Raw genomic sequence first — 25,754 nt, forward strand, 5'->3', positions numbered from 1 at the left:
TGGAATGCTATTTGGCCCAAAACAGAGAGTACACAGTGGCAGAATACCTGACCACTGTGACCCAAAATTAATATGTACAGATTCAGTGAGCATAGCCTTGCTGTTGAGAGAGGCCGCCGTAGTAGGCAGACCTGGCAGCCTATGTGCACACTGCCCACAAAATGAGGTGGTAACTGAGCTGCACTTCCCAGCCTCCTGCCAAATGTATGGCTATATTAGAGACACATATTTCCCTCAGATTACACAGACCCACAAAGAATTTGAAAACAAATCCAATTTTGATAAACTCCTATATTTATTGGGTCTTGTGAAGTCTCTCTCACTTGATTAGAACATTCCCACGACAACTTAGACATGGAATCACTGGTCACTTTAATAATGGAACACTGGACACTTTAATAATGTTTACATACTGTTTTACTAATTTCATATGTATATACTGTATTCTACTGTATTCTAGTCAATGCCACTCTGACATTGCTCCTCCTAACATTTATATATTTCTTAATTCTATCATTTTACTTTGAGATTTGTGTGTATTGTGAATTGTTAGATACTACTGCACTGTTGGAGCTAGGAACACAAGCATTTTGCTACACCTGCAATAGCATCTGCTATATATGTGTATGTGACCAATAACATTCTATTTGATTTGTGACCTGTTGTCTCAAGGAAAGGGCAACCAGTGAAAAACAAACATTAAGTAAATACAACCCATACTTATGTTTATTTATTTTCCCTTTTGTACTGTTTTTGTTGTACTATTTGCACATCGTTATAATACTGTACATAGCCATAATATGACATTTGAAATGCCTCTATTCCTCTGACATTTTTGTGAGTGCAATGTTTACTGTTCATTTTGATTGTTTATTTCACTTTTGTTTATGATTTCACTTGCTTTGGCAACGTAAACATATGTTTCCCATGCCAATAAAGCCTTTTGAATTGAATTGAGAGCGCGCGCAGTGTGTGTGTGTCTGTGTGTGAGAGAGAGAGAGAGAACGCGCGCACGCCCGTGTGCATTCAGGTGTTTGGGGTTGTGGTCCTCTCCTCCTGTCTTTCCTCGCTGCAGAAAAGTAGAGTGCTGTAACATGAATAGTTAGTTATCTCATAGAGACCCCTCTGTAGACACATTCACATTCTAAGTTAGATCAGTAGCCCTGTTGTAGCCTACTGCCAATCAACTGAAGACAATAACAATCAACGAAAGCGCCTTGACTATAGAGAAGTGAATAGACAAGTCGGAATATGACCGGGCATCTCGAGGTGTTTGCTGTTGATTGCAGTGATCAGTTATCTCTACAGAATTCCAATACATCTCTCTCTTTCTATCTCTCAATCCAGCAGCTGCACTCACCCACACGCCTCGCCTGACGCTGCGCGTAGCCTTCCATACAGATGAAGGCTGGAAGTCACGCACTCCTTGACGTAGCGAGAGACCGGTTGCAGTGCCGCTCCGTCTCCGAATCAGCGCAGCACGTATTGCGCAGCGTGACTGATGCTCAACTCCCCCCATATCCGCCAATCCAGCCGGTAAAATACCGTTATCTTATAAAGTGGGAAGAGAAACGACGAGAAGCTTCTCATTTTATTCTACACCGGAATCATACCGGCAATCTGGTGCACGCACTGCTCTCTTCCCCCCTCCCTCTCCCTAAACCGGACTCACCCTCCTCTACATCAACATCCCCACCGGAGATGACTCGCGCACGGCGTCGAGATGCAGTGCTGATGTAGCGCTGTGCTGATAATCGCGGTTCTAGAACCCACCCGCTTGTAGCAGCAGGCAACCGTTTTTTTGCCGAGCAGCAAATTGCATAGAATATAGTTGTGATTTACACGGTAGCGCTTTTCAAATGGCAGTTCATTGATTCTATCTAAACAGACCCAGATAAAGAAATGACAACCGCTGGAACCGCTGAGGAGCCATGTCCCTGGTTATCTTCTCAACCATTCCGCAGCCAGGAGCATCAGTGTGACCACTCAGTGAGGAGCCCAGAAGATCAGCACTAACGTGACGGACAGGACCGAATATAGTCTACATCATTATTGGGTCCCACCTACCTGAAACAGCTTAGTTCGTCCACTATCATCACTGACTGACTGTAGGCTAGGGTGTACTATTGTGCTCTACTCTGTCTCTCTTCCCTGGCTCTCTGTTTTCTACAGAACCGCCAAGACATCCATTGGCTCACTATACGAGCAGAACACCGCTTTTTCAAGTGAATTCGTCAGCCCTTGATTTATTTTGACAGTGTACTGAGGTGAAAACGCGCCTTTTTGCAATCGATGTTCATAAATTCAAGGCGCAACATATTCAGAACATAAATTAATCAGCACCCGGATTGGAGCGGCAGCGGTGTTCGGTGATCTATCTATGCACGCGAGTTCCGCCTCGCCAACCTCCTTCCTCGCCCCGGAAAGGACTTCTCGCCTTTGAGAGCTGGAAATGTTGAGATTAACGTGAAGGATGGACCTAATAATTTCTGTTTTGGGGCTCCTGACGCTGTCTCTGGAGGGCATCCGTTGCCAAGGAGTGTACGGTAAGTGTGCCTTATCCTCCCACGGGTTGCAACAAACGTGATCATGACCTTGTAAAATAATTGCAACCGTACATCTACCTGGCAACATAGCCTATATACACATACACTCCGATGCTTTCTCCATAGAATCATATAGTGCTGATGTTGCACGGGGAGTTGATTTACATTTTATAGACTGGTGAGTGACCCGCGCCATGTTATTGAACAGAGAATATATCACAAACTGTCTAATTCCGATCAAATCCATCACAAATTATTCGTCTAAATATTGATTATTTATTAAGTCCCTCCGATTAAGTCCCTCCGTTGTTAGTGTCGATGTGGGTGCGTATTGAGGGCCGTCTATGTATCTTAACCTATTAAGTATAATGTTTTACGTTTCTAGATTCAGACAATGTGACCGTCACATTATTGCGTTAATAAGCGTCTCCTAACAGTCATCAGTGAGCGAGTACTGTTATGTATAAACTTTTGGTATTCACCAACATGAATGGTATTCAAATAATGTGTGAGCAGACAGGGTCTATCTATCCCTCCTTCTCTCTCTCTCTCTCTCTCCACACACACACACACACACACACACACACACACACACACACACACACACACACACACACACACACACACACACACACACACACACACCACTGGGCACAGACATCAGTTCAACTTCTAGTTTTTATTTACATTTGTTTGAGTTGTCAACTAACATGAATTCAACATGAAATCAACAAAACATTTCACTCTCATTAGATTTAGGTTAGAAATTGGGTGCAACAAAGTCGAAATTCCCTTACATAGATAAATTTTTGGAAATCCAATCAGTTTTCCATGTTGATTCACATAGCGTTTTTTGGTTTAAATGATGTGGAAACAAGTTGATTCAACCAGCTTTTGCCAAGTTGGACAGGAGTGTGCAAACAGAGGCACTGACTGATGCTGCCTTGGCTGAATAAGCATGTGTGTTGAAAGCAGTGGTGCTCTCACTGCTCTGTGGTAATAATATGAATCATAGGAGCCAGTGGAGCCACCTCACCTCTGAGCTGGATACATGGGGACAGACAGCACTGACCTACAGCTGTTGCTACTAGTGGCAATGACCTGAGAGAAGTTTGTAGACCAGAGAGAAAGCTCCGGTCAGATCAGGGTTTAAGACTGCCGATGCTGGTGGTGATGCTTTAGTACCAAGCAGGCATGCTATGTACTGGTGGCATTATCCAGAGCCAGTGAGGGTCGGTCAAACTGAGGGGTTCAATAGAGACTGCTGATGGGGATGTAATACATGACATTACCAAGCAGCCCCCTACAAGGCCTCACGGCATAATGTGTAGAATATCACCTTGCGGGGGTGTCCCGTGAAACTGTGATATGCCACTGGTCATATGGTCAATGCTACTAGTGCATTGTACTACTGTACATTACTACTGCTGTTGACCAATGAGGAAGCTGCAGACTATAGGGGGTCAAGTAGAAACTGGTGATGATATAATAGTATTATGGTGATGCAGTGCCAAGCTGGCATATTACCCATATTTTGGTACCATTCCATAGATTTTGTTTCATCCAATGTCTATAGTGCTAGAAAGTGGATCGAGAGGTTAGCTAACTGGAATGGAAGCAGGACACGCCTGTTGATAGAGGGTTATGACGTTGTAATAAACATGCAATAAAGACCACTTCAATGGGCTTTGTTCACAGTCACAGCAACACAAAATTATTCAATTGTTCACATATATATTTAGTGAGATGCTTTATGCTTGTACATACGATTCTCTTGCGCTCCGCTATGAAATGTATGGCAGTATCCCACACACTGCCAGGGTTGGGCATATTGGCTTCTTTTCTTGTCACATTTGCACATGTGTTTTAACCAGATATTACATAGGGCTGCACGATATGGGGAAAGAATCTACACTGAACAAAAAATTAACTTAACATGCAACAATTTCAATGATTTTACTGAGTTACAGTTCATATAAGGAAATCAGTCAATTGAAATAAATGCATTCGACCCTAATCTATTGATTTCGCAAGACTGGGAATACACATACCTTTAAAAAGAAAAGTAGGGTCGTGGATCAGAAAACCAGTCAGTATCTGGTGTGACCTCCATTTGCCTTATGCAGCGCTGCACATCTCCTTCGCATGGAGTTGATCAGGCTGGTGATTGTGGCCTGTGGAATGTTGTCCTACTCCTCTTCAATAGCTGTGCATTTGCCCACTGAAATCGGTTACGACGCCGAACTGCAGTCAGGTTAAGACCCTGGTGAGGACGACGAGCACACAGATGAGCTTCTCTGAGACGGTTTCTGACAGTTTGTGTAGAAATTCTTTGGTTGTGCAAACCCACAGTTTCAGCAGTTGTCCGAGTGGCTGGTCTCAAATGATCCCGCAGGTGAAGAAGCCGGATGTGGAGGTCCTGGGCTGGCATGGATATACGTGGTCTGCAGATGTGAGGCCGGTTGGATGTACTGCCAAATTCTCTAAAATGAAGTTGGAGGCGGCTTATGGTAGAGAAATGAACAAACCATTCTCTGGCAACAGCTCTGGTGGACATTCCTGTAGTCAGCATGCCAATTACACATTCCCTCAACATTTTTGACATCTGTGGTATTGTGTTGTGTGACAAAACTGCACATTCTAGAGTGGCCTTTTATTGTCCCCAGCACAAGGTGCACCTGTGTAATGATCATGCTGTTTAATCAGCTTCTTGATATGCCACATGTCAGGTGGATGGATTATCTTGGCAAAGGAGAAATGCTCACTAACAGGGAAGTAAAAAATGTGTGCACAATATTTTAGAGAAATAAGCTTTTGTGCAAATGGACAATTTCTGCAATTTTTATTTTAGCTCATGAAATATGGGACCAACACTTCACATGTTGCAGTTAGATTTTTGTTCAGTATAATTGCGATTTTTATTTGACTAAATATAGATCAAAACACTTGGGTGAACTGTTTGAATCATATAAATAGAATGATACATTAAAAAGCAAAGTGGAAAGCAACATCATTATTGTTTAGAACAATCTGTTGACTGCATTTGACCTAATGTTTGGAACAATCTGTTGACTGCATTTGACCTAATGTTTGGAACAATCTCTTGACTGCATTTGACCTAATGTTTGGAACAATCTCTTGACTGCATTTGACCTAATGTTTGGAACAATCTGTTTACCGCATTTGACTTAATTTTTGGAATAATCTGTTGACAGCATTTGACCTACTGTTTGGAACAATATGTTGACTGCATTTGACCTAACAGAACAGCATGTAAATGTAGCCCTTTACATTCATATCTGTATACGGGTTGAAAATGGCAGATTTGGACACTGATACGCGCCTCAATTGGAATGCAGTGGCTGTACAGTAACATGCTATACATGACGTCAGAGCTTCACAGCTCTGTATGGGTTTTGACTGACAGCCGTTCTGAACTTGAGCACCGTGCGTGACAAGAAGTTGCCCCCATCCCTCCCGCTAATTGGGCAAGTTATGCAAATGTGTTGTTGTCTGAATTGAGGGAAATGCTGTAAATTACAAGGAATCTATGTATTTTTTAAATATGAATTGCCTCGTGAAAACCTTACACTGTCAGATCGTATTCAATAATTTAGCTAGTACTGTTGGCAATAGAACAAGCTTTCAAATTATGCTTACTTTTATAAAAAAATCAATTTTTGGATTGCTTAAACAACAACAGTAATTATGTAAAGGCAGGGATGTAGGGCTGTATTCCAACCAAAACTACTACAAGTGTGCTTGCTCTAGTTCCTCAACAGCAAATCTAGGAGAGCTCAAAAAACCACCTTATAGTTGAAGACTCTTCTTAGAGTCAAAAAAGTACATTGAAATTACTTAGGAACTGTGTACACTTTGGAGAGGTGTGTGGCCACCAGTTAGACCTTTCTTTCAAACCCTTGTGATTTTTTTTGTCTTATGTTGCACCTAACCCAAGTTTTCCACAAATATTCTTATCATGTTACTGAATGTATCCAGAGTATTTTCAGATTTTGTTATCAACAAACGTCACAAAAAGTACAGTTAATGTAAAATGCACATAAAATCAACAGAGTAATGTTTCGATTCAGTCCTGTCAGGTGAACTGTTATGTCTTCAGTTTTAGTCTAATAATTTCCCCATAATCTACAAACTGTTCCCTTTAAATTGCTACCATAGTTATGCATATGCTTTCCATATTTCTTTTGTAAGAAACATTGAAATTTAGCCTATCCATATAGGCCAATTCCCACGAGTGTAAGGAGTTTAGTAAAGTGGATCTAACAGCGAGGTGGAGGAACTGCGCTGCTTGAGTGAGGGGGCAGGGCTTTGTGTGTGTGTGTGTGTGTGTGTGTGCGCGTGCGTGCGTGCGTGCGTGTGTGTGTGTGTGTGTGTGTGTGAAGCAGCCGAAAGAGGAGAAAAAAACTGAGTAAACTATAAAAACGTCACATGCTGCTGACTGTCATTTCAAAATATTGCATGTGATAGGAATCCCTTGCGAAATGGATATTACACATGTCAATATTGCGATATCGATGTGAATTCGATTGATTGTGAAGCCCTAATATTACAGTAGAAAGGACTATTCACTATTCAAGGTATAACACTGTCAATATGCCATAAGGCCAATTACCTAATCCCAGAGATACACAAGTGATCTCTTTCTTACCATCAGAATTAATCAAACGCATACCATATCAAAGCTATTGCCACATAGCATATTCCATACATATGTACATCAACAGGCACTCATTAAATAAATCATGTTCCGTAATGCTCCGTCCGGTGCATAAGGAGACTTCCTGCGTAAAACTACAGGCCTGCTAATTGGCGTCAGCACTGAACAGCAGCCCTCGGTTGAAGAAAGAGAGAGAGGAACAGATTAAATTGTTTGTGGTCTTGTCTCTTTCAGCAAAGAAAGAAAAGAGGAGAAGAAAGGAGGTGCTGACCAACCAGATCTCCCCCGTCCATCTGTCCGTCCGTCTTCCCAGGGCTTTCTACACATCTGTCTGCTAGGGCTTGGTTCAGTGGCTTTCTATGTGTAGGGGCAGAGTTGATGGGCTTATTTATATTGACATCCCCCATTGGGTAATGAGATATCACATGCCTTCAAGAGAAAGTGAAATAAAGTGTGAGAGAAAGAGAGAGAGAGACAAAATATTCTTGGTGGCTTTTTAGGAAGATCCAAAAGGACTTATAATAAGACAAAATGTACGTGTGCATGCCCTGCGTGACCGCATCAGAGCAGTAGCTTGTTGCAAAGACTTCATGTGATGTAAACTAATGCGTGCATACAGTATACTGTAGATCATGCTTGATTATGTCGGAAGGAGCCTCTGCCGAAATATGCTGTACATGTTCAAAGCAGTATACAATATACAGTACATACAAAATGGGGATGGCTCCAGAGAAGTGGGTTGAAATGGGAGGGTTTTCTCCAGGGTTCAAAGTCAACATTTATATTTGATGGATGCAAAATGACAATATGCAACATTCCAATGTTTGGGAATAGGAAGTATATGAAAAGCATGCATGGCATCATAATACATCATAATGATGCTAAACGGACACAAGTGAGGAATTGTCACGTTTGTCGTGGGGTAAAGTGGACCAAGACGCAGCGGGGAAATGTGCACTCATCTTCTTTTTATTTAAACGGACAAGAAGGTAAACCAAAATAAATACGTACACAACAAAAACACAACGACTAATAACAGGCCGGTAAGGCAACAAAGCTATACCTAGCACAATCTCCCACAAAACACTAAAACAAACACATACCTATATATAGGACCCTCAATCAGAGGCAACTAGAAAACACCTGCCTCCAATTGAGAGTCCAATCCCCAATTAACTAAACAAAGAAATACAAAGAACTAGACTAAACATAGAAATACATTAACATAGACCAGTGCCCAAAACCTGGAATAATAAATCAAACACACCACTAAACACACAACCACCCCGAAACCACATAAAACAAATACCCTCTGCCACGTCCTGACCAAACTACAATAACAAAATAACCCCTATTACTGGTCAGGACGTGACATTACCCCTCCCCCAAAGGTGCAGACCCTGTATGCACCTCAAAAAAAAAAAAAAAAATCCCTAACTAAAGGCAGGGAAGGGAGGGTGGCTACCATCAACGACGGCACCTGTGCTACACCCCCCCCCCCCCCAACCAACCTATACTGGAGGTGGCTCAGGCTCAGGTCTATTTCCCCCACCCAACCTGTCCACCCCTGCAGAATGCTCAGGGCTGTAGAGCGTCTCTGGGAGCTCTGGACAGTAAGCCGACTCTGGAAGCTCCGGACAGTAAGCCGACTCTGGAAGCTCCGGACTGCAGGCAGGCTCACTCGGTGCCGGACTGTAGGCCGTCTCACTCGGTGCCGGACTGTAGGCCGTCTCACTCGCTGCCGCACTGTAGGCCGTCTCACTCGGTGCCGGACTGTAGGCCGTCTCACTCGGTGCCGGACTGTAGGCCGTCTCACTCGGTGCCGGACTGTAGGCCGTCTCACTCGGTGCCGGACTGTAGGCCGTCTCACTCGGTGCCGGACAGTAGGCCGTCTCACTCGGTGCCGGACAGTAGGCCGTCTCACTCGGTTCCGGACAGTAGGCCGTCTCACTCGGTTCCGGACAGTAGACCGTCTCACTCGGTTCCGGACATTAGGCCGTCTCACTCGGTTCCGGACTAGACACTGTTGCCGGATACACTGGACGAGGTACTGTTGCCGGGCACTCTGAACGAGGTACTGTTGCCGGACACTCTGGACGAGGTACTGTTGCCGGACACTCTGGACGAGGTACTGTTGCCGGACACTCGGGACTGGGCTGACGCACTGGAAGCCTGATGTGTGGTGCTGGTACTGGATGTGCCAGTTTGTGGACATGCACCTCAGGGCTTGTTGAGCTGAATATCAGGAGTGAGTCAAAGGACTACACTTCCCAGAGTGCACCAGCAGCAGCAAACCGGCTGCTTGTCACCTGATTAATCATTTTCACTGATTTGGAGCACCTGTGAAGGCATGGAGGGCGTTAGTCATTCAGAAGAACAAACTTCAGAGGGAAAACTCCAAGTTCACTCACAGGTTCAGTCCAAAGATGCCAATGGTAAAAGGCTTAAATGGTTAATTCATCTTAGTTATTTAGAATGTTATTTAAATGTTTAAACTAATTTAAGTTCATTAAAATGTTTAATTAAGATGGTAACTTTTTGTTCTGTCTTTAAAGGTTTACAACCTAATTCACTGGCTAATTCACTGGCTAATTCACTGGCTAATTTACCGGCTAATTTACTGGCTAATTTACTGGCTAAATTACTGGACAGACCAATCAACTGAAGGCAAACTAAAAATAAAAAAGATTGAGTTGGAAAATTGAGTTGTCCCTGTGTCCTTTGGATGGTGAACAAGAGGAGGACTTGACAGTTGTAAACCACGCGGAGCGGCCTGGCCCTGAGGATAAACGGCTTCAGATCCAGAAATAAGCTGTTGACGCTGAGGAAGTCAAGATGGCGGAAGATGTCCTGGGGAAGTCGGTCCAGCAGCTCAAAAAGGAGAGGACCACTGCAAAAAGCAGCTTCACCAGACAAGCCAACTTCATTTCAAGAGGAGCAAGCAGCATGCTTCAAGTGGAGTTAAAGGAGGAATTCGCTAAGCTTTCAGATTGTTTCAGAAAGATGCTCGATGCCAACGATGACTACAGGATTGGACTGGAGGCTGACATGACTGAGGATGAGGAACCAGGTCTTAATGAACAGCAAGAGGCCGACATTGATAGATCTGTAAATGAAGGTGAAACAAAGTTGGCGGAAATAAGAGACATTGTTCAAACAAACCTGTGGTCGAGGTATGGAAGGAGTGAACTTCTTGTGGCAATCCTGGAAGCAGAAAAAGCTAATGATATAGCGGCTTATGTACCAGTGGAAAGTGCCAATTTAGAGGGCTATGAAGTGCACCTCGCTCTCTTGGACAAGAGGATAAAAGAGGCCATCTCAGCAATGTCATCATGGGAGCGATGGATCCCTGTAGAATTAAAGGACGAATTAGATGGAAGAGTCAAGGACGTAAGAGCATTCTACTACAGGCTTGAGTTAAGGAGACCTGAATTTGCCACTGCACGGACGACCAATGAGCGAGGCACAGGAGTGAAACTACTACCCCAACCGGCAACATCCACACCAATAGTGAGAGTCAAGCCAATCTCTCTACCTATCTTCAATGGAAGCAGGAGAGAATATCACAGATGGAGGAAAGACTGGGAAAGCCTGCTAAAGCAGGGAGAGCCATCCGGATCAACTGAAGTTAAGAAAATTCAACTCCTGGAGAGTGTGGATGACAAAATCTCAAAAGACCTCAGACTTTCAACCTACACCACTGCCGATGACATGTTCAGAGTCCTGGAGAACACGTATGGCAACAAGTCAACCATCATAGTGGAAATCCTGGAAGAGCTGGAGAAGATGCCACATGTGAAAGGGAACCAACCAAGAAAGGTCATTGATCTCATACAGTCAGTGGCGAAGGCTCTAGCAGATCTCACAGAGTAAGGAAACTCTGGAGCCATAAATAACCCACTAGTAATTAGATCCATTGAAAGCAAGTTGCCTGACTTCATTAACCTCTATGGGACCGGCGGGACGAATTCGTCCCACCTACGTAACATCCACTGCCAGCCTGTGGCGCGATTTTCAAAATCTTCAAAATCCTATTACTTCAATTTCTCAAACATATGACTATTTTACAGCCATTTAAAGATAAGACTCTCGTTAATCTAACCACACTGTCCGATTTCAAAAAGGCTTTACAACGAAAGCAAAACATTAGATTATGTCAGCAGAGTACCAAGCCAGAAATAATCAGACACCCATTTTTCAAGCCAGCATATAATGTCACCAAAACCCAGAAGACAGCTAAATGCAGCACTCACCTTTGATGATCTTCATCAGATGACAACCCTAGGACATTATGTTATACAATACATGCATGTTTTGTTCAATCAAGTTCATATTTATATCAAAAACCAGCTTTTTACATTAGCATGTGACGTTCAGAACTAGCATACCCCCCGCAAACTTACGGGGAATTCGCTAACATTTTACTAAATTACTCACGATAAACGTTCACAAAAAGCATAACAATTATTTTAAGAATTATAGATACAGACCTCCTCTATGCACTCGATATGTCCGATTTTAAAATAGCTTTTTGGTGAAAGCACATTTTGCAATATTCTAAGTATATAGCCCAGGCATCACGGGCTCGCTATTTAGACACCCGGCAAGTTTAGCACTCACCATAATCATATTTACTATTATAAAAATGTCATTACCTTTTGTTGTCTTCGTCAGAATGCACACCCAGGACGTCTACTTCAATAACAAATGTTGGTTTGGTCCAAAATAATCCATCGTTATATCCGAATAGCGGCGTTTTGTTCGTGCGTTCCAGACACTATCCGAAATAGTAAAGAAGTGTCGCGCGCTTGGCGCAATTCCTGACAATAAAATTCAAAGTATTCAATTGCCGTACGTCGAAGCATGTCAACCGCTGTTTAAAATCAATTTTTACGTCATTTTTCTCGTAGAAAAGCGGTAAAATTCCGACAGGGAATCTCCTTTTCGGCAAACAGAGGAAAAAATCCCAAAGGCGGGGGCGGTCGGGGTCACGCGCATAAGCTAGTGTCTCTTGATGGGCCACTTGAGAAAGGCGATAATGTGTTTCAGCCTGGGGCTGGAATGACGACATTCTCTTTTTTCCCGGGCTATGAGAGCCTATGGACGACGTGGGAAGTGTCACGTTAGAGCAGAGATCCTTAGTAAATGATAGAGATGGCAAAGAAGTTCCAGAAATGGTCAGACAGGCCACTTCCTGTAAAGGAATCTCTCAGGTTTTGACCTGCCATTTGAGTTCTGTTATACTCACAGACACCATTCAAACAGTTTTAGAAAATTTAGGGTGTTTTCTATCCATATGTAATAAGTATATGCATATTCTAGTTACTGAGTAGGAGTGGTAACCAGATTAAATCGGGTATGTTTTTTATCCAGCCGTGTCAATGCTGCCCCCTAGCCCTAACAGGTTAAAAGAGACTGGGTTATGTTCATGGTTGAACCCAGAAACGATGACACATCAGACAACCACTTTGTCATGGTCTTGAAGTTCCTGAAAAGTCAAGAAGGAATACTGGAGAGACTCGAACAGCTCAGAACTGAGGAGAAGGTGGAAAAATCGGATCGTTTGGACAAGAAGTATGACAGAAAGATTGCCTTAACAAAAACCACAAGGAAAGAAGAGCTTGATGAGGTATATGTGGTGATAGTGGGCACAACAACAAGATCTTCTTCTGTAGAAAGTTCAAAAGACTTAAGCTACCTGAAAAGAAAACTGTATTAAGAAAGCTGGGAGCATGCAGAAAATGTCTCGGATGCCATGAAGATGGATACTGCAGAGACACTTTCCTATGCAGAAACAAAGACTGTAAAAGGGAAGGTGGTGCCCCAGACCACAATTTTTTCCTCTGCCCAAAAGGAGAAGTCAAAAGAGGGGAAGAGAGAAAGAGTGGATGAGACGGCAAAGGTGAAAGCAAGCTAACGGAGGAACAAGAGAAGATCTTGTCTGAACTTTCCCAGGAAATGGCAGATCGATGCAGAAAGGCTTTCACCAACACCAACAAAACCGCAGTGACACTCGATGCTTCAGGCCAGTCTGAGCTACTGCAAAGAAATGGGCTCACTGAACTTCCTGTCATCATGATGTTGATGCAAGTCACGGCGAACGCAGGGCAGAAGATTGGGACTTTAATTGACCTTGCATCAGACACAAACTACATTACCCATAAGGCTGCTGAAAGACTGAGGTTAAGACATGAGAAGATAACTTTAGTTGTTCATGGGGTTGGTGGTATGACCATGAAAGTGAACACACTAATGTATCTCCTCAAAGTCAGAGTCAAGACACCTAAAGGGACAGAGAGAGCTCATGAAATGGTCTGCTACGGCTTGGATGAAATCGCCAGGGTGCATCAAGTAATTGAACCTGAGAAGTTGAAAAAATTCTTCCCAGAAGTCAAACTTACAGAATTGGAAAGGCCAGAAGAGGTCGAACTTCTCATTAGCCACCGAGAGGGAAGGCTCGCTCCCCAGAGGGTAAAAATCATGGGAGACCTCGTCTTGTGGGAGGGTCCATTGGGGAAAACAGTGGGTGGAGCAGATCCCGACTTATTTGAAGAAGTGGAGGTTGCACTATATGAGTCCAAAACACACTTTGCTCGCTCCATGAGGACAGCAGCTGTCAAATATCAAGAAATCACAAGTCCAACAACTGACACAGCCCAGCTACAGCAGGAGGATGTGACTCTGACCAAATTTACAGCTGCCAGTAACCGTGAGTTCCTTGAGTGGTGGCACTGGGACAGCATCGGAGCTGCATGTGAGCCAAGATGTGGAGGATGCCGATGTGGAAACTGTCCAACGGGAGGAAAATAAATGACCCTGGCAGAGGAGAGGGAACGGGAGATCATTAAAGGAGGCCTCACCTACGAGAAGGGGGATGCTCACACACCGGCTCCACATTGGGATGCAAAGTATCCTTGGACGGTAGATCCAGCCTCTCTCCCGAATAACAAAAGTGCAGTCCAGGCTTGTTTCTTAAGGATGGAAAAACAACTAAGCAGAGAGCCAGACTGGAAAGTCGCATATGCTACCCAAATCCATGAAATGGTCGAGCGAGGCGCAGCCATAAAACTCACCAACAAAATCATGGACGAGTGGAATGGACCAGTGTGGTACGTAAGCCACCTGGTGGCACCAAACCCTCATTCAGTAACAACACCGGTTCAAATTGTATGGAATAGTAGCCAGAAATACAAAGGCGTGAGTATGAATGATCTTCTTCTGAAGGGACCAGACGTTCTCAACCCTATAAGAGCTGTCTTGCTGAGGTTCAGAGAGGGGACGTATGCATCTCTAGGAGACATCAAAAAGATGTACAACTCTGTATGGCTGGAGGAGCTCGAGATGCATCTTCACAGGTTCCTCTGGAGGGACAGCCCAGTTGAAGAGATAAGTGAATATGCAATAACCAGAGTCAACATTGGGGACAGACCTGCTGGTTGCATTGCTCAGTTGGCTATGAGGGAAACAGCACGCCTGCCCAACTTTCTTCACTTGGAGGATGAGCGCAGAGTCATTGAAGAATACAATTATGTGGATGACCTCTTAACCTCCCAAAATGACCTGGATAAACTTGACAAAATCACAGCAAATGTAGAAGAGATCTTGAAAGCTGGAGGGTTCTTCCTCAAACCATGGGTCCGGTCAGGGCAAAGTGGGAGGCAAGGAATGGAGGTGGAGTGTCCATCAAAGGCACAAAGTAAAACCTTAATTCTTCCAAATCAAATGAGGGACGAAGACAACAAAGCCTTGGGTATCGGCTACCGAATGGATGAAGACAAGCTCTACATGTTAACCTCAGTTAACTTTTCAAGAAGGAAAAAGAAGATGAGAGTTGGGAAAAATCTTCTCAAGGAGGAGGTGAGAACTGAGACACCTAACCCACTGACTAGGAGGGCCCTCTTAAGCCAAGTGGCTGGACTGTACGACCCAATTGGCTTAGTTACACCTGCCAAACAGAAGGGAGCAATTCTTGTTCGAAAAGCATTCCAAGAGGGAGGGGGTGGGAAACTAACCCAAGAAACCTGGGACCAACCTCTCTCAGAAAGCCTCAGGGAAGAAGCCATCCAGCTTTTTGAAGAATATGTGCAGCTTGGAGAGGTGAAATTCCACAGGAGCCTCACACCAGCTGGCTGGGAAGAGAAACCGTGGGGCATCACATTCGCTGAAGGAAGTGATAAAACCTATGGAGCTGTGATGTACTTAAGATGGGAGACAAGTCAAGGCACTAAAGTTCGATTTGTTGAATCAAAAGCCAAGCTGACACCCCTGGATCAGAAGGGAGACGCTGTAAAAGCTGAGATCTGTGGTGCTGTCTTCGCAGCCAGGATCAGGAAGTATGTGGAAAAGCATGCTCGAATGAAGATCGAGAGATGGTTCCATCTACTTGACAGTCAAACGGTCTTGGGAGCCATTCAAAGAGTCAGTTATGGGTACAAAACATTCTTTGCAAACAGAGTGGGTGAAATCCAGAAGGCTGGACAAGTGCAAGACTGGTGGTGGATCCGTGGGGATCTAAACATAGCTGACATCATAACAAGAGGGGGTGCTCCTGAAGATTTGAAGGAGAATTCCACATGGAAAGAGGGACCAGAGTTCCTAAAGTGGCCAGTGGAGGAGTGGCCTATAAAATCAACTGGAGAGGTTGCAGCTCATGCCAGGGAGAGTGTAAACAAGCTCCAAAGGGAGGCATTCTCAGGTGCATTGACAAGAGCTGAAGCGAGAAGTAGTCAGCAGAAAGAAGACCTACAAGGCACTCAGGAAAGTCCAAAGAGTGAAACTCAAGAGGGAATACCTGTGGTGAACCCAACTCTTCTTAGAAGGAATTACACTGGTTGGGTTAAAGATCTTGTGGAAGTAAGAAGATTCAGTAGCCTGTCCAAACTGGTGAGAGTCGTTGCCTGGGTTTGTCTAGCAGCCAAGCAGTGGCTGAAGAGGAAGGGCCGGGCCCCTAAACAGGCAAAGAGGGAGGTAAGATCACCCAAGCAAGCTGTGCCAACTGTCAAAGAACATGAAGATGCACTCAAAGACCTTTTTCTCGCAGCTCAAGAAGGTACAGATTTTTCAGACACAACTCTAAGCAGACTGACAGTGTACAAATATGTGAAGTCTGGGCTGCTAGTTTGTGGAGGCAGAATTCAGACATTCAACGAAGATAAGACAGCAGTGCCCGTTTTACCCTTTGAAGCATGGGTGTCTACACTGCTGGCATAATAATCCCACAAAGCAAAGCACGAGGGCGTGGCGGGAACCCTTCCCCGGATGAGGAAGAAAGCCTGGGTAATAAAAGGCCGTAGACTTGCCAAGCATGGTACAGAATGGTCATGGAAGATCCACCCTGCAGACTCTCCCCATAGGAATGGTGCCGCAGAGGCAGCTGTCAAAGTAGTGAAGCAAGCATTGAGCAACCTTGGTGGAGATGGTGGTTTTACGTGGGGAGAATTCCAAACTTTTCTCTTCATGGCAGCCAACCTTGCTAATGAGAGACCCATCGATGCAAGAACTCAAAGCAGAGAAGACTGTGTAGAGTACATCACCCCGAATTCTCTGCTTTTAGGACGTACCAATCCAAAGGGAGACCCTGGAGATTTCCAGTTTGATGGCTACCCTTACAAAAGACTTAAACATATTCCAGCAGAGGTAAGCCATTTCTGGAAGAAGTGGAGCCAATTGGCTGGACCTAATCTGTTCATAAGGAACAAATGGCACACCAAAAAGCGAAATGTTGCTGTTGGAGATGTGGTCTGGTTGGCTGACCAAAACGCGCTAAGAGGACAGTACAAGCTGGCTAGAGTGGTCGGTGTCAATGCTGACAGCAAAGGCATCGTTAGAGATGTGCTTGTGAAGACTTTTCCCAGCTATCCTGTTCACATCACAAAGTCAAACAGCAAAAAAGGGCCAACAAGAGCAAACGGTAAAGGAACGAATAGGCTTCAAACCAAAATCCCAGGCACAATTCTTCATAGAGATGTCAGACGCCTTGTCATTCTACTACCCATTGAAGAACAAACAGAGGTGTGAAGGGCTTGTGACCTCTCTGGATTTGAAAAAAAACAGGAGCTCAAGTGGGAGGTGTTGAGCTGAATATCAGGAGTGAGTCAAAGGACTACACTTCCCAGAGTGCACCAGCAGCAGCAAACTGGCTGCTTGTCACCTGATCAATCATTTTCACTGATTTGGAGCACCTGTGAAGGCATGGAGGGCGTCAGTCATTCAGAAGAACAAACTTCAGAGGGAAAACTCCAAGTTCACTCACAGGTTCAGTCCAAAGACGCCAATGGTAAAAGGTTAATTAATCTTAGTTATTTAGAATGTTATTTAAATGTTTAAACTAATTTAAGTTCATTAAAATTTTTAATTAAGATGGTAACTTTTTGTTCTGTCTTTAAAGGTTTATAACCTAATTCACTGGCTAATTCACTGGCTAATTCACTGGCTAATTTACTGGCTAATTTACTGGACAGACCAATCAACTGAAGGCAAACTAAAAATAAAAAAGATTGAGTTGGAAAATTGAGTTGTCCCTGTGTCCTTTGGATGGTGAACAAGAGGAGGACTTGACAGGGCTAGTGCAGGAAGCAGGAACCGTCCGAGTTGTCCTGGGCTGACGCACTGGAAGCCTAGTGCGTGGGGCTGGTACTGGAGGTATCAGACTGGAAGCACGCACTTCAAGGCTAGTGCGAGGAGCGGGAACAGGACGTACTGGACTGGGCTGACGCACTGGAAGCCTAGTGCGTGGGGCTGGTACTGGAGGTATCAGACTGGAGGCACGCACTTCAAGGCTAGTGCGAGGAGCGGGAACAGGCTGAATAGGACTGGGCTGACGCACTGGAGGCCTGGTGCGTGGTACTGGTACGGGATATACCAGGCCGTGGAGAAGCACTGGCAGTCTCGATCGCACCTCCTGCACAACCCGTCCTGGCTGGATGGAACTAGTAGCCCTGCACAAGCGAAGTGCTGGCACAGGGTGAACTGGGCTGTGCAGGGGCCTGATGGTTGCCGTGCGTAGAGCGGGCGTAGGGTAGCCTGGACCTAGGAGGCGCACCGGTGACCAGATGCGCTGCGCAGGCATTCTCCTTCCAGGCTGGATGCCCACTCTAGCACAGCACTTGCGAGGGGCTGGGATCACTCGCACCGGACTGTGCGTGCGCATAGGCGAAATCGTGCGCACATCCACATATTCCGGCGTTCTCTTCTCCACCTGTTCCCCATAAAAAGCACGGGGAGCTGGCTTAGGTCCACTGCCTGGCCTAGCCAACCTACCCATGTGCCCCCCACAAAAAAAAATATTGGGGCTGCCTCTCCGGCTTCCTAGCCAGCAGTGTTCCCCGGTAGCGTTCCCGGTCCTCACCAGACTTCCTCCATGGGCTCTCTCTGGCCAAAATCTCCTCCCACGTCCAAAACTCCCGATAGTCCATATAATTATCCCGTTGCTCCTTACCCCGCTGCTTGGTCCTTGGTTGGTGGGAGATTCTGTCACGTTTGTCGTGGGGTAAAGTGGACCAAGACGCAGCAGGGAAATGTGCACTCATCTTTTTATTTAAACGGACAAGAAGGTAAACCAAAATAAATACGTACACAACAAAAACACAACAACTAATAACAGGCCGGTAAGGCAACAAAGCTATACCTAGCACAATCTCCCACAAAACACTAAAACAAACACATACCTATTTTTAGGACCCTCAATCAGAGGCAACTAGAAAACATCTGCCTCCAATTGAGAGTCCAATCCCCAATTAACTAAACAAAGAAATACAAAGAACTAGACTAAACATAGAAATACATTAACATAGACCAGTGCCCAAAACCCGGAATAATAAATCAAACACACCACTAAACACACAACCACCCCGAACCACATAAAACAAATACCCTCTGCCACGTCCTGACCAAACTACAATAACAAAATAACCCCTATTACTGGTCAGGACGTGACAGGAATGCCAAAAATGAGTAGGATGATTATCTAAAATGATACAAGACATCTTGACTTGTTACCAATTTCTATGTTTATATTAATATATAATATTCTCTGTTCCGTCACATATATTCACATTCTGTACCAGTTTAACTAAATGCATGGCGCAACACATGAACATGACGCTTGTTTAGATAATACTGTACACATCATTCTATTCACTGTAGTATTCTGTTGCCGTTTTAGATGTCAGTCCAACTCTGTTTCGGGGTCGATATGATCTTGTAGCAGTCTGAGATGATTAAATGACTCTGCCAGAATCATTACTGAGGGCTGATGAAGGCTGGTCAGAGCTTCAAAGCTGCAGGCCACAGAGGTCTAAAAAGACACTATACTACAAGTACTACTGCTATAACATCTGCCCCCCCCCCCCCCTTCTTATTAGACCAGCGTCAAATTTGAGGGGAATCGTGGATTTTGTGATAGAGGCACCACATTTCACACACAAGTCCTTATGTGTATTTAGCTATTGTGCCATCACCAGGGCTCTAAAGTGCGATCAAGTTGATTCCGTTATTTTGGGAGCAATGTGCACCTAGGAATAAAATCTCCCAGATAATAATTGTTGTAATGATAAGCATTCACTGTACCGTTCTTTCAGAATGCCCTATAGAAAAAAGTGAGTGCAGCCATTGCACCATTACTTCAGTGAAAACGTCTTGCTTCTAGCCCAACCACGTCAAAAGATCTGACCCATATAACCGGAGCAGCCTTTTTATCTTCCTATAGCGGATCGCAGGTACTGCGTTCTACATTCATAAACCATGTTGTGAGCCAGTTCTAAAACTACTCTTGTGCTCTTAACCATTTATTTCCACTTTGTTTAGTCATGTTACCACATTAGCTAACAACCTGGTAGATTCACCAGTATATCCAAACATTTGGGGGCAAGGAAGGAAAAGAAAAGAGATCGCTTCTTCAATGATCATAGCAGAGAATGAATGACGGAGCTCTTACATGTTTTTATCACAAACCTGACATTTAAGAGACGCTGTACAATTTTCCTCAATAGGAAAATAGTGCTTTTACACAATGTAGAAACCTTAAATTTCACAAATGACTTTGCAATTTCAATGACAGGTATTCCTATCAACATTATGCCTTTTATAATAAACGAATGTCTTTACAATGTTACATATTAGTTTCTAGGGCACAAAATGTGCTAGAATTCTAGGATTCATATAGGCCCAATATAGGCAGTAACTCAATCAATAAAAAAACTGTATTTTCTTGTGCTCCTAAATCATATGTGGTGCTCCATTTAAAAATGTTTGATTTATATTTCCCCCCTGGTGACCATTTCCAATATGGCCTCCAACCAGCTCCATAGGGCCATATTAGACAGGAGTCACACAGCCATATCTCCATAAATAATACGAACAACAATTTTAAAGCATACATATGGCATATTCTCCACACCACCTTAAACATTTTAAGCCATCACTGGGATTTATTTACCAATGATTTATGTGTATGCAGTACACTACCGGTTGAGAGAATGCCAAGAGTGTGCAAAGTTGTCATCAAGGCAAAGTGTCACAGGGGTCGTAAAATGGAGACCAAGGCGCAGCGTGTTGAGTGCTCATCTTCTTTTATTTTTTTTAAGAGAACACTTAAACAGAATAAACAAACGACAGTTCCATAAGGCACGAACTATACGAAAAAGCAACCACCCACAAAACCCAAAGGAAAACAGGCTGCCTAAGTATGGCTTCCAATCAGAGACAACGAAAGACACCTGCCTCTGATTGGAAACCATACTCGGCCAAACCTGGAAAACAAAACATAGAAAATGAAAACTAGAACACATTCCCCTGGAAACAAACAAACCCTAAAACACACAAAACAACCCCCCTGCCACGCCCTGACCATTCTACTATGGCAAATGACCCTTTTCACTGGTCAGGACGTGACACAAAGGCTATGTGAAGCATCTCAAATCTCAAATATATTTTGATTTGTTTAAATACACTCTAACGGTGAAAGGTTTTAGAACACCTACTCATTCAAGGGTTTTTATTTATTTTTATTATTTTCTACATTGCAGAATAATAGTGAAGACATCAAAACTATGAAATAACACATATGGAATCATGTAGTAACCAAAAAAGTGTTAAAATCGGACACCGCGATTGCATAAAGGAGTTCTGTATCTATAATTCTTAAAATAATTGTTATGTATTTTGTGAACGTTTATCGTGAGTAATTTAGTAAATTCACCGGAAGTGTTCGGTGGGAATGCTAGTTCTGAGCGTCACATGCTAATGTAAAAAGCTGGTTTTTGATATAAATATGAACTTGATTGAACCAAACATGCATGTATTGTATAACATAATGTCCTAGGAGTGTCATCTGATGAAGATCATCAAAGGTTAGTGCTGCATTTAGCTGTGGTTTTGTTTTTTGTGACATTATATGCTAGCTTGAAAAATGGGTGTCTGATTATTTCTGGCTGGGTACTCTGCTGACATAATCTAATGTTTTGCTTTCGCTGTAAAGCCTTTTTGAAATCGGACAGTGTGGTTAGATTAACGAGAGTCTTGTCTTTAAAATGGTGTAAAATAGTCATATGTTTGAAAAATGGAAGTTTTCGGATTTTCGAGGACTTTGTATTTCGCGCCACGCTCATCATTGGATATTGGAGCAGGTGTTCCGCTAGCAGAACGTCTAGATATAAGAGGTTAAAATAGCTTTTCGGGGAAAGCATATTTTGCAATATTCTGAGTAGATAGCCCGGCCATCATGGCTAGCTATTTTGACACCCACCAAGTGTGGTACTCACCAAACTCAAATTTACTATAAGAAAAATTGGATTACCTTTGCTGTTCTTCGTCAGAATGCACTCCCAGGACTTCTACTTCAATAACAAATGTTGGTTTGGTTCCAAATAATCCATAGTTATATCCAAATAGCGGCGTTTTGTTGTGCGTTCAAGACACTATCCGAAGGGTGAAGAAGGGTGACGCGCTCGGCGCGTTTCGTGACAAAAAATTACAAAATATTCCATTACCGTACTTCGAAGCATGTCAAACGCTGTTTAAAATCAATTTTTATGCGATTTTTCTCGTAAAAAAGCGATGATATTCCGACCGGGAAACCCTGTTTTTGTTCAAAGATGAAAAAATAAAAACATGGAGTCGTCTCGTGCATGCGCCCCCAGTCTCATTGTTCTCAGATCGACCACTATCCAAATGCGCTACTGTTTTTCAGCCATGGGCTGCAAAGTCATCATTCAACGTTCTGGCGCCTTCTGAGAGCCTATGGGAGCGTTAGAAAATGTCACGTTACAGCAGAGATCCGCTGTTTTGGATAGAGATGATCAAGAAGGCCAAGAAATAGTCAGAGAGGGCGCTTCCTGTTTGGAATCTTCTCAGGTTTTGTCCTGCCAAATGAGTTCTGTTATACTCACAGACACCATTCAAACAGTTTTAGAAATTTTGGAGTGTTTTCTATCCAAAGCTAATAATTATATGCATATTCTAGTTTCTGGGCAGGAGTAATAATCAGATTAAATCGGGTACGTTTTTTATCCGGCCGTGAAAATACTGCCCCCTATCCATAACAAGTTAAGCAATAAGGCCCGAGGAGGTTTGGTATATGGCCAATATACCACCACTGGTGTGTATTCATGGATGCCAAGGTAAGCCATGCTTCCCAAAAAAATGAATGAAAAAAAACCCTAGTTAAATAAAGGTTAAATATAAATAAAAATAGCCAATCAGCTTGGAGCTAAACTGAGTGAGCTCAACTGGGAAGAGCCCTAGTGCCCCCAAAAAAGGGTCAAAGGAAGACCGTTTGGATTTGGCTTCACACCAATCACATTTAAAAGCCAAATGTCATTAACAGAAAAAAACTTGAGTTGTTGCACCTGGTTGTGGTGTTGTTCCCAAGTGGCTAGCTAGCAGTGGTGTAAAGTACTTAAGTAAAAATACTTTCCCTGACACCCAAAAGTACTCGTTAGATTTTGAATGCTTAGCAGGACAGGAAAATGGTCCAATTCACACACTTATCAAGAGAACATCCCTGGTCATCCGTACTGCCTCTGATCTGGTGGACTCACTAAACACAAATGCATCGTTTGTAAATGTGACCAGATTCAGGAAATTAGGTGTATGTCACAAGTCACAACTTAACAGGAGAGCCATTTGAACGTAAAAAATATTTTTTATCAAAATGTGTTTTTTGGCAGAAATGCCTTCTTGAACATGTGAACTTTCATGTGCCTTAATAACTAACGTGTATGCCATCTGTAAATACAAATACAATTGTTACATTACGAGCCTTGTTGGTTAAGCCACAGAAAAAGTTATCAACCTTCCCAATAGCCATGATTGCCTGAGAAAATGAGTGGGCTGGACATGCCGAGAGAGGAGTTTGGATTGGTCTGCCATAGAAGCTTGTCAGTCTGTGTTGGTAATCCTGTCGAACACGGCTTTTAAATTGTTTTTATTGTATAGTGGAGCTACATAAGTGTAGCTCCACTTTCTGGACGATCAAGTTTTGAAATCAGTGGAATTAGAGTATGATAGCTAAAGAGATGGAGGAAACGCCTGTCTCCGGATTTCATCTTCAAACTAAGGGCAATCGTGGCATGGCATTCCTGACAGGGAGATGCGTCCATGCACGATGATGTATACAAGTAAGATAGTCTAGCGTTAGCTAGCTAACGTTACATTTTCAGATATTACACGTTTTCTAATTTTGACAGAAAGTGGTTTCCTTTCAAGCTAACGTAAGCTGGCTGGCTCCCTAGCTGATGTTTCCTAGAGCCGTTTGCTGTTCTAGTTAGAGCACTGTGGCATTGTTGGCACTGTTCATTGTTGTTTGACTAGCTAACTTTAGGTGGCTGGCTCATTTGCTAACGTTATGTGACGTGTGTGAACATACACTTTGTTTACCTAGCTAGGTACATTGTTACAATGTAATTGTTACAAGGTACAATGTCTTAAGCTAAAGTGTTCTGCTAGCTAGCTAACGTTAACGTTAATCTTTTCCCAGAGCTGTGTGCTGTTCTAGTTAGAGCCTAATGTTAGCTAGCTAACATTGGACATGGTTGGTTAGCTCCCAGCACTGTGGCATTGTTGGCACTGTTTATCGTTTATCTAGTTAACGTTGGCTGGCTGGCTCGTTCGCTAACGTTACGTGACGTGTGTACAACACCCATTGAATATGGCCGGTAAACGGCTGCAAAAAAGCGTAATGAAATTGTTGCCAGCAGAGCTGGTTAGGCTGTTTTCATGTTATCCAGAGGTAAACAAATCATCGGCCAGAGCGTCAAGTGTGCTCTTCGAGAGTGAAACGAGATGGGTGGGTCTAAAGCTTAGGGTGAGGGTGTGAACGATGATGAATGGGTTTAAACAAAGAAGAGCTCTTCACAAAATAGCAAAACATTCAAAGGCAATTTTCTCAAAGTGAGTTTGCAAGTTGATCAACTTTCAAAGCAGAATTACTTTCCCATTGTTCCTCAAATGCATTGTATGATATACCATTTTGTTTTCTGAGTCTCTACTTTTATATAATGTAAAAAACACAATTTCAAATTTTGCTACATAAGACCGAATCCAGGTTGCGAGTCACAAATTAAGTCTGGGTGTTAGAGTGTACCCCTGGCTATCCGTAAACATTTTACAACAAGAAAAATGTGCTGTCTGGTTTACTTAATATAAGCAATTTGAAATGTACTTTTACTTTTGATACTTAAGTATATTTTTGCAATTACATTTACTTTTGATACTTAAGGATATTTAAAACCAAATACTTTTAGACTTTTAGTCAAGTAACATTTTACTGTGTGACTTTCACTTTTACTTGAGTCATTTTCTGTTAAGGTATCTACTTTTACTCAAGTATAACAATTGAGTACTTTTTCTACCACTGCTAGCTAGCTAGCCTTTTCCTATATTAGCCATGGGTGGAGATAGGGATTTGGACTTGTGGTTTTACTTAATTTTCCATACTGGCCAATGATTATAACAGCAATTCTGATCAAACCATAAATTCTTACATTGTGTCAATGGTCTGAGAGGATGGAAGTTCAATATGTAGCTAGATGTAGTAGGCTAATTTTAACTAGCTGGCAAATCATTGCCCATGAAAGGAACTTAGGCTACCGAGCAAGCATTTTAGCCAGGTAGCCTAGGACAACAAAAACTATAAGTGTGTTCTGTATGACACAGTCATAGACTGTTTCGGCAACATGAAAGAGAGGAGGATGGCATTGGCGCTTCTCTACAAGTAGGTTGAGTTAACATTTTTTTGTAACTTACACACAAACACAGAAATAAGTACCATGGACAGAAACATGATATATAGCGTACATTGATTGGACAAAAAACGTTTAGTTGTCACTGTATTAGACTAATCATAGGTGATTTGATAACGTTGAAATGTTGAAGTTGAAATGGTGCTGATAAACTACGGTTTGCAGGGCTCAAACCACCCAGTTTATAATGTTGGCTGGCTGACAGCCAGTTATATCACATGCAAGGCACAGCTGAGCATAAATTGAAATAATTTGCTAATAATTGGCTTTTTTATTTTACTGGTCTGATGG

The 25,754-nt window shown here is 43.2% G+C and overlaps 1 protein-coding gene across 1 annotated transcript in view; it reads left to right on the plus strand.

Annotated features, from left to right (window-relative positions):
• The first annotated feature begins 1,370 nt into the window (after nucleotides 1-1,370).
• The window catches only part of LOC106571582 (MAM domain-containing glycosylphosphatidylinositol anchor protein 2), a 416,194-nt gene continuing 391,810 nt past the window's right edge, over nucleotides 1,371-25,754 (plus strand). Inside the window, exon 1 of the mRNA XM_014144816.3 lies at nucleotides 1,371-2,546. Within this exon, the coding sequence (XP_014000291.1) occupies nucleotides 2,474-2,546 (73 nt within the window). The 5' untranslated portion in view covers nucleotides 1,371-2,473. The remainder of the gene's footprint in view (nucleotides 2,547-25,754) is intronic.

This window comes from Salmo salar, chromosome 15, assembly GCF_965601325.2.
Source record: "Salmo salar chromosome 15, fSalSal1, whole genome shotgun sequence".
In the NCBI taxonomy this organism is placed as follows: Eukaryota; Metazoa; Chordata; class Actinopteri; order Salmoniformes; family Salmonidae; genus Salmo; species Salmo salar.